Consider the following 14,861-nt stretch of genomic DNA (forward strand, 5'->3'; position numbering starts at 1 on the left):
AAAGTCTAAAAGCAGGTAAAAATTTATCAAGAGAGCTGTGGAATCTCTGTATCTAATGGTCTTAATACAATGAACTATTATACTACTCAGCCATAAAAAAGGAGGGTTTCCCTGATATCTGACAGTAAAGAATCTGACTACAATACAGGAGACCTGGGTTCAATCCCTGGGTCAGGAAAATCCCCTGGAGAAGGAAACGGCAGCCCACTCCAGTATTCTTGCCTGGAGAATCCCATGGACAGAGGAGCCTAGAGGGCCACAGTCCATAGAATCACAAAGAATCAGACAAAGACTGAGCAACCAACACTAATATGTACAAAAAAGAACAAAATTGGGTCATTTGTAGAGATGTGGATGGACCTAGGGACTCTCATATAGAGTGAAACAAGCCAGAAAGAGAAAAACAGGTGTCATATATTCACATATATATGGAATCTAGAAAGACTGGTATAGATGACTTCATTTGCAAAGCAGAAATAGAGACATGGACGTAGAGAACAAAAGTATGGACGCCAAGGGGGGAGGAGGGGGAGGGCCATGAATCGGGAGACTGGGATTGGCCCGTGTACTGCTGATACTACTCCAGAAGAGATGACTGACGGGGGCCGACTGCAGAGCTCAGGGAGCCCTGCTCAGCGCTCGGGGCTGGCCTAGAGGGGAAGGCACCAAGCAGGGGAGCTATATACACACACGGAGCTGACTCACGTCGCCGCGCAGCGGAGACTCACACAGCACAGCAACGCAGCTGTTGTTAAGCCGCCAAGTCGCGTCTTTGCAGCCCCATGGACTGCGGCCTGCCAGGCTCCTTGGCGCTCAGCCTTCTCTACGGTCCAACGCTCACATCCGTACATGACGACTGCAAAACCCACAGCTTTGACTAGGCGGACCCTTGTCAGCAAAGTGATGTCTCTGCTTTTTAATACACCATCTAGGTTTTTCATAGCTTTGTTTCCAACCAGCAAGCATCTTTTAATTTCATGGCTGCAGTGATTTTGGAGCCCAAGAAAATAAAATCTGTCACTGCTTCCACTTTTTCCAAAAAATAATTTTTTACAAAATGACCTTAAGAGCAGGGTTGCTTGTCTCCTTTCCCGGAGTCAGAATATGAAGCTGCCCAGAGGAAGAGGGGATAATCTACAGGGTAACTGCAAAGTCCCCCCTAAAGTGTGAGACTTCGGAAACACAGCAGGCAGAACGAGTCGCCAAAGGTGGTTTTCTCAACTAATGTACGTTCAGAGGCCTGTATATCCCACTGACCCTTCTATCAAGAAATGTAAACAAAGGTCAGGCACGTGTAGAGGAAGACTGTAGAGCTGCCTTGAGCATGCAACCCCAAGAAGAATTCTAAAATGATTTTAGACTTCCACTGAGAAGAAGTAATTGACCTCAGAGTAGACCCATAGTCACTATACGATAAGATGAAACAAAGCCAATGTTAGAAACTGAGCAGGCAAGCAAAAATAATACAGTTAAAACAGACGCCCCAGAAGAGCCCAAGACTTTAAGAACGTGCAAAATTTCAGTCCAGGTACGCTACCAGTGAATGAGGGACAGCAAGAGATAGAAATCACAAAGATGAAAGAAAAAGTAACTGGTCATAAACATCCCAAACTAGAAAATGATGACTGCAGCTGCGAAGAATTCTCTCTGGGCTGAGTCTTGTGTGGACGCGACAGTCATACACGGTGGGCTCATAACGCAACTGGCAGTCACTCCAGGAACAAAACTAAATCCCCCAGCTTGGTTTGTCCAAAGCAGGGTGGCGATGGCAGGCTGCTCAACAGCAGGGGGTCGTTAAGCCAGCGAACCAAGACTAGAGAGGATTCAAAAGTTACGCACCTGTCTTCAAGCAGAGCTCATCAAAGTCAAGGCAGCAGCTGCTGTAGCTCTTACACAGGTTGTCACACCGGCAGTCAGGGGGTCCAGCCTCTTGAAGTTCAAAGCATCTGCCCTTGCAAGATCCGGAGATGTTGATCGAGGGGGCGTCTGACAACACTGCAAGAGACAAGAGACAAGGGCGATGGGATTAGGGCACAGGCCCTGTCACCATGGGGCTTCCCCGGCGGCTCAGACAGGAAAGAATCCGCCCGCGATGCGGGAGACCTGGGTTCAGTCCCTGGTTTGGGAAGATCCCCTGGAGTGGGAAAGGCTACCCACTCTAGTATTCTGGCCTGGAGAACTCCATGGACAGAGGAGCCTGGCAGGCTACGGTCCATGGGGTCACAGAGAGTCGCACGGCTGAGCGACCTTCCGTCACATCACTCTGGCAGGGAGGCCCTGGGCAGAAGAGCACGGTCATGCAGGCATACTCGAGCTGAGCAGCCTGGCTCCATCTCCTGCTGGCTGTGAACCTCGGCAGGCCCTCTGCGCCAGTTTCCTCACCTGTAGAGCAGGGAGACCAATAAAAGTAACTGGAGGCTGTCATGCGAATTAAACGAGGTATTGAGCAAGGTGTCAGCCATATAGAAAGTAACAAATGTTGGCTACTGGTTTTACTCCTATTTACAGTGATTATTACTACAAATCTGTGTTTCTGTGGATGTTGTGATGCCAACAGAGAACAGTCCTTTGAAGCCTACACTTGGAAGTGTTCATTCCTCTGTTCAAAAATCCACAGTTTTTGTAAGGAATGTGCAGGCATGCTCAGCTGCTCAGCCGTGTCCAACTCTTTGCGACCCATGGCCCGTAACCCACCAGTCTCCTCTGTCCATGGGATTTTCCAGCCAGGAATACTGGAATGGGCTGCCATTTCCTAGTCCAGGCGATCTTCCTGACCCAGGAATCGAGCCTGCGTTTCTTGCATCTCCCACATTGGCAGGCAGGATTCTTACAGCTGCAACAGGAAGACTGAGCCGAAATGTTCTGAGAACAGTCTCAACAGACAGGGTTGAAATAGAAGACTTTCAAGATCTCTTCCAGCCATGAAGCCTCCATACGTAACTAGAGCTATGTGAGCGTGAACTCTGCGACCTTGGAGAAAGAAAGGATTAATCACGGAGTGAGAAAAAATTAATTGGTGAGTAGTGCTAGGGTAACAGGCTGGCTGGGAAAATCAAGCAGGATCCTCATCCTAGCTTACAAAGCAAGTCAGATCGGTACAGGCTAGTATGGAAAGAGCTACAAAATGGATAGACATGTTTTTTTAAACAGCAAAGCATGGAAAGTTGTCCTGGTCGACCCAGGGACCGAACCCAGGTCTCCTGAATTGCAGGCAGATCCTTTACCATCCGAGGCACCACGAAAGCCCCGGCAGTAAATGTATATATTATATTTTCTGTTAGAAACAGAGACGGAGAAAGCAGTGAAGATAGAGACAAACGTGAGATAAAGTCAGAGGCCACAGCTGGAGATGAGAGAGTGGGTGGGGACAGAGCGTCGAGACAGGTACTAGGGTCAATCTGCAGGAGGACACGACACCCACCCCGGGATTCCTGCCTGGGAAACCCCGCGGCAGAGGGGCCTGGAGGGCCACAGTCCATGGGGTCACCAGGGTCGGACGTGAGCACACAGCGCACGCCAGTGTGCATCACACTTGTTTTCACTGAAAAAATTCTTTACAGAAATTATTCGTGGAGAAATGAGAAAGAGAAAAAGCAAGGAAACGTCTTACTTTTCTGCAATTTGAAACTTCTGTTTTACAAATGTCTTTTTGCTTTCTTGACGTTTTGCTTGCTCACTTCTCCTTCTCACGTATACATATAGCATACACCTATACATGTGTGAGTAGACATGCATGTGAATTTGTGCGTGGAGGATGTATTATACAATATATAAATATCCTACAAATTTTATCTATAATGTTATTTTAGTTCCTTGTTTATGTTTATGAATTTTCCATTTTTTTAATAATCAGAATCCATTACTTGTGAAATCAAGAAAACACCAGAGGCAGGGAGAGAACAGACATCTAATGGCATTTCTAGGTTCACCAAAGCCGTTTATCTGAACATCCCGTTCATCTGTTAGTCCTTTGTCCTCTTTCAAGTCTGAGTCGTCCAATCCTGACCTGGACGGCGTTAGATCAGTCTAACTAAAGCAAATAGACTCACCTGACCATGAGAGGCGAAACGCTTTTGCATGGTTGATTCTGGGATATTCAAAGACATACAAATCACCCCCGTTCAGCTGAAGAAATAATATCAGGTTTCCAAGGCAATGCCTTACCTCTGGTTCACAAACCACATTTTTCTATAGACTTTGCCCAGCCAATGAACAGACATGCTGAACCCCGAGGAACTATGAGAGGAGGAGGACTGAGCAGCAGAGAAAGGAAAAATAAAGCCCCTCAGCGAATGTAAGAAAAATGCCTATAACGGAAACATGCTTTTTATAAGGATACTGCTTAGAATCATTCCAGCATCCATCTATTATTATGATAAATTCTGAGTAGAATTTGTGCTCATGAACTGCGTATATAAGCACACTTAGCTATCCTTAGAGCTGGGATAATCAGAAGAGCTTCAAAGGCACATTGTTCGCAGATGCTCACGCGTCCTTTGGGGCATCTCAGCCAGCATGTGTTTTCCTCCATTCACGCCCTCTGCTTTTCCCTCATCATACTCTCTTCCTTTTTCTTATTTTTACTTTCAAAAGATTTGTATGAATTTCTAATCATTTTAAACCTTTCTCCATTCATTCTATCAAAGTGATTTTTACTCCTTCCTTCCAACAATAGTTACTCTCTAAGTTTACCACTCACTTTGCTTTTGAAAATAATTGCATTTCACACAATAGCTTGCCCCTATCCAATTGTCATCTTCCTTGCCAACCCTTAAACTGAAGACAGCTTTGGTAAGAAAGAGTTGCTCTTACACTCATAAGGCAAAGATACAGCTCATAAAAAGTACTGCACTCAATATGGGGTCACTAACAGCTTTCAAATAAGAGTGAATTTCTGGGCTGGTGTGGATTAGGGATTGTTGTTGCTTAGCTGCCAAGTGTGTACGGCTCTTGCAACCCCCATGGACTGGAGCCCTCCAGGCTCCTCCGTCCATGGGATTTTCCAGGCAAGAGTACTGGAGTGGGTTACTCTTTCCTTCTCCAGAGGATCTCCCTGACCCAGGAATCGAACCCGGATCTCCTGTGTTGGCAGGAGACTCTGCTTTTTCATCCCACCCAGGTCCTGGGCCCCTCGCCCGGCACCAGGCCCAGCTCAGGTTTTACAACTGCTCCTCTTCTTGTACCTGATTCAATAGTCAGATATGGAAGGATTCTCTGACTTCTTATACACCTGAATTCTAAAATCTGTACAGCCTTCCTTTACCAGAACTAAAAACTTAAGAACTAACGAGAAAGACAACAAGGAAACAAACTCTGTACTGAGTGAAGTAGGTCAGAAAGAGAAAAACAAATACCATATAACATCACACAGATATGGAATCTGGGAAAATGGTGCCTGAACCTATTTGCAGGGCAGGAACAAAGCCGCAGACGTGAAGAGACTCGTGGACACAGCCGGGGGAGAGGTGGGGCGGATTGAGAGAGGGGCATGAAACACAGACGCGACCGCAGGTAAAGCAGACAGCTGGGGGCAAGCCGCTGCGTAACGTCGCTGCGTAACGCAGGGAGCTCAGCCGGTGCTGTGACCCCTAGAGGGTGCAATGCGGCGGTGGGAGCGAGGTGCACGCGGGCAGGGCCTGCGGACACTCGGCCAGTTCACACCGCTGGAGTGGGGCGGGGCCTGCAGACGCTCAGGGCCGGTTCACACTGCTGGGGGCGGGCGTAGGGGTGGGCGGGGAGCGGGGTGCATGGCGCGGGGCCTGTGGACACTCACGGCCGGTTCACACTGCTGTGCGGCAGAAGCCAGCACGACACCAGAAAGCAATTATTGTCCAATTAAAAATAAATTAAAAACAAATCTGTCCTAAGTGTGATGGGGGTTTGAAACTTCATATGAGGCACTTGCCAGCACTTTTATGAAATTCAAATGCTATTCTGCCTTTTGAATTACATATTTAAATGATATTGTTTTACTTCAAAGGAACAAGTCAGTTCCAGAAGCTTAAAAAATAAATGTCACAGGTCTACACAGACAGAAGGTTCCTTTAAACAGAGACTTTAAATTTTAAAATATATGTATATGTGATGTACATAAAAACAAGGCTGTACGTTTCTTACTTTTCCCAGAACGCAATTTCATGATTTTAAAAACCCACCCATGTAAAATTGGATTTATCGCATTCAAACTCATAATTCTGATAGAAACAAGTGAAATTATTTTTACTTAGCTAAGCAAACCTTCTTTCTAAAACATTCCGTCTTACCATACCTACACAGAGGTAGCACTGTGGAAATCTGGTGCCATTTATGCACAGAAAAAAAAATTGTTGATAATGTTAGACTATTCGAAACAACCTAATTCATGATAAGAGTTGTGACCTACACATTATTTCATCTTGGACTCCCAATCACATTTGCCACCAAATCTCTCTGCAAAATGGAAGTTTTCGGATTTGGACGATGGCCAGTGCGGGAGGCTGTGTTTAAGTTTGAAAATGCTTAGCCCAGCCTAAAGCTGGACGAGTCCTCTAAGTTTTGTCTGGTCCTGCATTCAGAGAGCGCTGTGACCCGCTCTCTGTTCCCCCCATTTTCCATGGTTCTCAGCCTGAGGGTTTCCTGAAAGTTGAGAGGCAAGTCTTGAAATGAAACAGACAGTGAGTAAGCCGCCTCCTTTCCAAGAGCACTGGGACAGACCTGGCTCTCCGGTGTCCGCCTGCCTTGTCTGAAGCATAAAATACGAGGAAAAAAGGCCGACAACGTGGATGACAACCAAGATGCCGGCCAACTCAAGAGTGAAGTCCCGTCTAACGCCTCTGCTGGAGTATACAATGTGCTCTTTCTGGTCCTACTTTCTTGCACTGAAGTTGCCGTTTTTCCTCGATAGTCTTGACCTCATCTCTTGGAAAGCAGCACTTAATACAGGCCTGTGTGTCAGTATCTCCACTTCCTAAATACATCACTTTCTATAAATATCCATTACTACGGCATCATTGCTTCTCTGGTGGCTCAGAGGTTAAAGCGTCTGCCTCCAATGCGGGAGACCTGGGTTCGATCCCTGGCTCGGGAAGATCCCCTGGAGAAGGAAATGGCAACCCACTCCAGTATTCTTGCCTGGAGAATCCCATGGACAGAGGAGCCTGGTAGGTTACAGTTCACAGGGTCGCAAAGACTGAGCGACTTCACCTTACCTTACCTTACCTTACAGCATCATTAGGCTCTCTTCTTCACAGCTTCTGAACCAGATTTCATAGACAACTTTTTAAATTAATAGGTCCACCTGGGAAGTTTTCAAACACCTGTACTTTCAATGTGTTTGTAAATACAACATCCTCATGTAGCAAGACCCCATCGACTACAAGAAAACAGGTTTCTAGATGGTTTCAATGAAATTTGAGTCTAACTTCAATTGTAAATCACTCAAATAACATGTATGATCATAGTCAGTAGTATAAGTCTGCTACCAAACAATGAACGGCATTTTATATAGCAGATACTGTCAATTTGATGAGGTAAAAATGGAGACCCTGGCCTTAAAACAAATTTGGAGATAAATGTAGTGTATCAGCATACACTTCACACCTTGTATTCTTATCAGTCTTAGTATGGCACGTTTGTTTTCAAGAATCTTTTCAGACAAAGAGGCAATATTATCCTCATTTTTCCTGGTTGGGCAATCAGAACTCTAGTGAAAGAGAAAGTCGCTGAGTCGTCCGACTCTTTGAGACCCCATGGAAGACAGCCCCCCAGGCTCCTCTGTCCACGGTCTTCCCCAGGCACAAATCCTGGAGTGGGGTGCCATTCCCTCCTCCAGGGGACCTTCCCGACTCAGGGTTGAACCCGGGTCACCTGCCTGCAGGCGGATTCTTTACCATCTAAACACCAGGGAAGCCCTCAGAATTCCATACTTTTTCAGTGTGTTTTTAAATACCATGTCCTCATGTAGAAAGACCTCGTAAACTACAAGAAAACAGATTTCCAGATGATTTGAATAAAACTTAGGTGTTTAATTTCACTTGTGTAGTGCTCCACTACATGGCACAGGGAACCCTACTCTGTTGTGTGGCAGCCTGGACGGGAGGGACTTTGGGCGAGAGTGGGTACGTGTCTATGCATGGCTAAGTCCCTTTGCTCTCTGCCTTAAAGGATCACAATACTTTTATACTCCAGTATAAAAAGTTGTTTTTAAAAAAAGAACCCTAGGCCTAACTTAAGCTAGCAAAGGCCCAGCTACAATTTTAGATCATCTGATTGTAGCTACAATAGCATTATCATTAACAAAGGATTTTCAAATTGTGCACATAAGCTCTGAATTTTAGATGTTCTTTTTAAGACATGATTTTGGAAGATATAAGCTATGTTGAACTTTATTAAAGATGGTGATTTCTGGTTAATGCAACAAGATAGAATATTCTGTATAGTTTTTTTTTTTTTTTTGCTTGTCAATATTAGTCTTTAATTTTTATGAAATTTGAAAATTAGAGAATAGTTAATGCCCCTTTCTATAGCATACAATTATGATAAGCAATGCATAAAAATCATCTGGAATATAAACTAAATTTATTTTTTAAAGACAATCTGCAAAATACCCATTTTAAAGAAATTATTTTAAAAGTTTACTATTACAATGTGTGCTTATATCATTTGGACATTTTTTTGCTTACCAGGTTTTTGCCTACTATTTACTATGCTTTTCAACAGAAATTGGAACAAGTTTTATTAGGTTCACAATAAAATTTTAGTCTGAATTCACTGCTTTCCCTTTTTTAAATTAATGTCATCCCAGGTGGCTCAGTGGTAAAGAATCCACCTGCCAGTGCCGGAGATGTGAGAGACATGGGTTAGATCCCCGGGTCGGGAAGATCCCTTGGGGTAGGAAATGGCAACCTGCTCCAGTATTCTTGCCTGGAAAATTCCATGGATGGAGGAGTCTGGTGAGGTACAGTCCACGGGGTCGCAAAGAGTCGCACAGAGGTGCTTTACGACACTGTGTTGGTTTCAGCTGTAGGCAAGGCTGAATTTCCTTTAGAACTCCCTGTGTGTGGTGGAGCACGGCCAGTTACCAGCGCTGTGATACAGGGCTGCTGGGCCTGCCCCCTGAGCACGGGGCCAGCCAGACACCGGCACTCAGGCCGCTGCTGAGTGGGGGCACGCGTGTGAGGGGGTGCGTGTGTTCACAAGCGCATGAGCACGTGTGGCCCTGTGCCCCTCCATCCTCCACATGGCCCACCTTCTACACTAAGATTCAATATGTTGCTTCGTATTGTATATGTTGGGGAAAGTGAAAGTCACTTAGTCGTGTCAGACTCTTTGTGACCCCATGGACTGTAGCCCACCAGGCTCCTCTGTCCATGGGGATTCTACAGGCAAGAATACTAAAGTGGGTTGCCATGCCCTCCTCCAGGGGATCTTCCTGACCCAGGGATCGAACTCGGGTCTCATGCATTACAGGCAGATTCTTGACTGTCTGAGTCACCAGGAATTTGAGACGTTTTGGGCATAAATCAGTTTGAACTTGTAGGAGCAATTTTTCTATCATGCAGAGTAGGTATTTTTTGTAGACTGAAGGTTAATCAATTTTTAAATACTTCTGAGAAAGAAAATTATCTCTGTATACACAGAAAATATATATATATATGTAGAACAATAAACATGGAACTCGACTCCCTGTGCCCCCTCCCAAGAAAAGGCTGTGATAGTTTCAGGTGGACAGCCAAGGGCCTCAGCCATACATGCACATGCATCCATTCTTCCCCAAGTCCCCTCCCATCCAGGCTGCCACACTGAATCAGCTATATGTTCTCATATATCCCCTCTGTTTTGGATTTCCTTCCCATGAAGGTCACCACAGAGCGTTTGTATAGTTCTAAGATACATGAAAAATCACTGCACCTAAGTGCCATACTACAAAGAACTGAAAAATCCATGCTTTTCTTTCAATGCTAATTCAGATCATTGTGTTCCACTGACTTAAATGCCTTCTGGTTTCAATATTAGATTTAACATAAAGTCCCAGGATGTGATAGTCCTTCTAATTTTCCTTGCAGAGTAATGGCTGATGACAGTCACCTGTCAGCTTTGCAGTTCCTCCAAGCTACTGCCTTATCATTTAAGTGCCTTTGCGTTGTAGGATGAGATGCCCAAAGCTATCAAATGAACGTGAACCTTCTCACTCCTGTCACCATTATCTGCTTTCTCCAGGATTCACAAAGCAAAGCTTTACTTGTAAAATTGTCAGTGACACTCTTCATTTCACATTTCCCCATGAATTTACCTGCATTCTCGTACTTTTAAACTCTCAAGCCACTTAAAAATGATGATGACTTGAACAAAGCTTTCAAGTCTCTGTTAGCCAGTTATTTACAAGCTTACCCACTTCCCTTTGTCTTTCAAGTATGAAGTTGCTTCTCTCAGAGGAGATCCCATTTCCACCCAGAGACTGGAAAAGTATCCGTCACCAACTCCAGTGAAATAGATTCCACCATCACACAAAAACATACACATAAGCACATTATGTGAGTGTCACCTGCATACACATAAATTCTCTTTCAACTTTAGAGGTAAATCAGGCTGGCTACATCAGATGTATGGGACAAGAATGTCAAACTGAATCGCACGTATTCTTTACATTCTCTCTGAAAATTTATTCCCGGCATCTCATGTACCTTATGGTCCGTGATATTTACCCAGCAGACCTGTAATCAGTTCTGCTCATTTCATATCCTCTAATAAATCTACAATCTAAAAGAAGAAATCTTATTTTACCATGACTTCCAATAGATCACCACATCCTAACAAAAAATCCAGCTATCAAGTGTGCCAGCTAATTAATTATAATAGTTTGCACGGCCGCAGCCTCGAAACTAACATCCACCACAGTCCAGTAGCAAGAGTCTGCATGTGTGCAGAACGTTCTCAGCTACAGCTGAGGACTCTGAGGTACTACGTTTCCTAAATAAGAAACCGAATGCTAGTGAATGAGAGGTCTTGCCCTGGTCAGTCTGAAGCTGGCTATACATCAATATCCTCTGTGTTCCTTCTACTTGGTAGAACAATCTCGAAGCACCAAGCTTCTCAGGAATACTCTGGAACACGGAAGTGTCGTTGACAGTAAGCATGGCAGCCTTTCCTCCTAGGATCTTCTCTAAAACGCATGTGACAGCTCACCCAGGGTTTTCTGACGCACGTGCATGCTTTGCGGGCAGAATCACCAACCATAAGCGTCATCTCAGACACACACAACATTTAAAAAGAGGAAAATGCTTAGACTCTCCGCACTATGCGTTTGCTCAGCTTCCAAAGCACATCATGGCCTTCATTCAGGAGAAATCAATTACAGTGCCTCAACAGCAGTAAGCTATAGCAACAGAAATTTAAAAATAACAAGTGTCAGGTACGCCAAAATCCCCAAACTCAGACTCACATGTATCTCGAGACTAATCCTTCCTAGCAGTAGAATTTTCACTGATAAATTATTTTAGAAGATAACATAAGGCCAAAAGTAATCAATGATTTGATTAATAATTCAAGAAGCAAATATTCTGAAATATACTAGATTTAGAGATAATTTTTATATTATTTTTCCAGAAGTAGCATTGACTCATTAATTCTTGTAATTGTTTTTAATAATGCAAGGAAATTATTTATTATACACAAAATATATTTGAGGATTAGTAAATCTGGTCTGTATTTTTCAAGTTCTCCTGCAGAGAGTACACACATTCAAAAGGCAATGAAACAGACAGACAGAATCATGTTTTTCTTTTTTAATCCAGAAGGAAAATTAGAAATCACCTAGGCCCGTTCTCCATTGTACAGCTAAGGAAATGGAACTCACAAGTGACTTCCCCAAGACCACCTGGCAAGTGAGACGCATCCAGGGCGCCAATCCAGGGCTTTCATGACCATTTTCCAAAAAAAAAGTCAACTTTTAAAATAATGGGCAACTTGATTTTACAACATTCATCAGAGAAATCACTTTTAATATCAGTTTTAGCTAAAGTAATATATTGATACAAAGAAGGGGAAAAAGTTCCTTTGAGGGTCCACTGGAAAGAGCCAGCAGCAGGCTCTCAAGCTTGCCCCCATGGCCAAACTAAAGGCCTGATCTCGCTCTTCAGTCTGAGCAGTTACAGGCAGTATGAGCAGGAGTTACACTTGTCTGGAACAACCATTCGTTACCAACAGAAACAGGATCCTCCAGCCCAGGGGTCCGCCTTCCTCCCCTTCCCCAACAGAAGACAGCTCATTTTGTCCACTGGTCCCCTGGGGGTGCAATCTTTATGATTTCTTATATTTTCTTTTCACCCCAAGCACACTCCACCTGGATTCACTAAACCACTTCTGATATAATTCTTTTGCCCTTACTCAAAAGTCACTTGCTTGAAATAAGGAAGGTTCAGAATTCCATCAATGCATGGATCATAACTTGGCTAAGAAATGCTCGTGCTGGCTAAAGAGAGACAGGTGACAGTCTTTTATGAGGCAGGTCAAGAAATCCAGTGCAGAGAAGTACAAAATGCACAGGAAGGCCAACAAACATGCTGAGATGTCAGGAAAAGTCAAGAAAAGATTGCCCCCTAGAGTACCCGTTACTTAATATGTAATTTTTCTTTATAAAACCATCAGCAGCTCCAATTTCCAGGAAATTAACCAACTCATTACTTGAGACCTGGTCAGTTAAGCCTCCTGGACCTGCACAAGGAGCTCCTTTATAAGAATTCCCATACTGCTTATGGCACAGGGTACACTGTAAAAGGAGACGCTTTCACTCCAGTTCTGCTGGTTAAGTCATGACACACCATGAAAACTGACCTCTCCTCGGGCCAAAAGAAAACTCAGGGAGAAGTCACTCTCACCAGCTCTTCTAAGCACCTCCTCTCCTATTTTTCCTGTTTAGGTTAAACCTTCATCTCATAGTCCTGACCTTTCATAAAAACAGCTCCCTGCCATTCTTTGTTTTTTACTTCCATCCCTCTTTTTCTCAAGGTCAGAACTTTCTGGACACAAATACTAGATCTCCTATCATATGACAACAAATTACACTCACAATGTCTTTACTATCAAGTCAGCACCTGTTCTCACCACTTCTTTTTCAGCCTTGTCTGTTCACAAGAGCTTTAATGTTGTCTTAGCATTTATAAATTCAGAGGACAGAGATTTAAACAGTCAGTAAAGCAGCAGGAAGAGTTCATAAAATGTTCTCTTACTAAACCACGTTCTCCCATCTGAACTGTACAGAGAGCTGATTTTATTCCAGAGACGGCATGAGTTAGTTGCACTGCAAGATTAAAGGTGCATTTCTTAAGGAGTGGACAGTGATCACTTTTAATATTTTAAAAGGACTGAAGATGGGCACAGCTGCTACACATACCTGTAGGAGGGCCTTCATCCCATCCTTCTGCCCTCTTAATTCGGTTTGCTGTGAATCCTAAGCAGATATTGACACCAACAGCAAAAGTGAACAGAGATATTACCTAAGAGAAGAAAGAGATCAAACTGTCAGTGCAGCCAGACAAGCCTGAATTGGATTCCACCAAGGCAGTGCAAATGACTTCAACATCACCATCCAACCCTGCAGCTTCCCAAATGCACCCTGTAGAGCTGTCTTCATTTTAAAAGCAAAAAGAAAATTCAGATCAGAAAGCAACTCCCCCGTCATTGTCTCCTTCGCCTACCTGATGGAGCTGGCATGCGCTTCTCCTGGCCATGGCAGGGGTTCTTGGAAAGCCTGTGGCAGCGTGTTCTGTGTGCCTACACTGAACGCGCTGCTTTTTGGGGCTCTGGGTCCAGTCTATTAACTACAAGTAATCCCACCTGGGAGGTTGACAGCCTCCTCTGATTTGTCCAAAGCTCGGTTTCATCACAGTTTGCTCGCAAATCGCAGCTCTGAGCCTAAGCAGCTTGAAACATCCCTCTCCGCCTCTCCACCCCGCTCAGCCCCTCCCCTGACACACAGACACTTTCAAGTGGCTTCCTCTGGTAACATAAGGGTTTCTTATGTTGCTGTAGCCAATAACCCTGCATGTTCATTTTCCTTCCCTCCTGAAAACATGGCTTTTTAAAAAAAGAAACCAAATGCATTTTATCCGATAAAAATGAAACAGAGCCACAAAAGGGTTTCTACCAGCTTTAAGCTTTTAAGGTTTAACAATGTAGTTATTCAATGCAGTCAACCTCACAACTTGATGTTTTTAAAAAAAACAAGGAAAGTTTTATAATTTCTAAACCTACTAACCCTCTGTCCGGCCCGTTTCTTTATTTTTCTGGTCGTATAAATGACCCTGTCCCTTCTGCCGCATTCTCAGCAACTCCTGGCTCCTCAAACATTTCCCACGATGAAACCTCCCAAGATTGTAACGAAACACAAGAGATAGCATTCTGCTTCCCCATGTTGTCCTTAGAGTTTACAGAAGTAACATTTATCAAAATCCTGGGGATGCCAGTGAAGCCGCACAGAGGTCTCCTGCCTCCTGAGGAGGCATAAAATGAGTTCAGATCTGCCTGCCTCTTCCTCCGGAAAAAACCGTCAGGTTTTTTGTTTCGGAGGGACTGGGGAGCAGCGAGGGTGGGATGTGGCGGGGGCGGGGGCGGGGGCGGGGGGAAGCTTTACTAATGACTGAACTGAGAAAGGACATCTCGGTGGCAGCAAGAATTCAGCTCTACAGAATTGTTTCCTTACGTTTTTCCCCAGATAAATTATCATCTAGCCACCAAACACTGTGCCTTTGATGCTATTGTGAGGCTTAAAGTCTTTTTACTGAGCTAGCTAGCCACCAGGGGACTTCCAAAAGAAATCAAGCCCTCAAAAGCTGCAAGTTCTTTAAATACTGTACACTGGTAGGATTCAGACGGGGGAGGAGCGC

The 14,861-nt window shown here is 44.3% G+C and overlaps 1 protein-coding gene across 1 annotated transcript in view; it reads right to left on the reverse strand.

The window, feature by feature from the left end:
* The window catches only part of ENPP2 (ectonucleotide pyrophosphatase/phosphodiesterase 2), a 129,987-nt gene that overhangs the window by 78,052 nt on the left and 37,074 nt on the right, over window positions 1-14,861 (reverse strand). The window contains exons 2-3 of the mRNA XM_052651453.1: window positions 13,370-13,472; window positions 1,840-1,995 (exon numbers count right to left, since the gene is read on the reverse strand). Coding sequence (XP_052507413.1) covers window positions 1,840-1,995; window positions 13,370-13,472 — 259 coding nt within the window. The remainder of the gene's footprint in view (window positions 1-1,839; window positions 1,996-13,369; window positions 13,473-14,861) is intronic.

Source organism: Budorcas taxicolor, chromosome 14, assembly GCF_023091745.1.
Source record: "Budorcas taxicolor isolate Tak-1 chromosome 14, Takin1.1, whole genome shotgun sequence".
NCBI lineage: Eukaryota > Metazoa > Chordata > Mammalia > Artiodactyla > Bovidae > Budorcas > Budorcas taxicolor.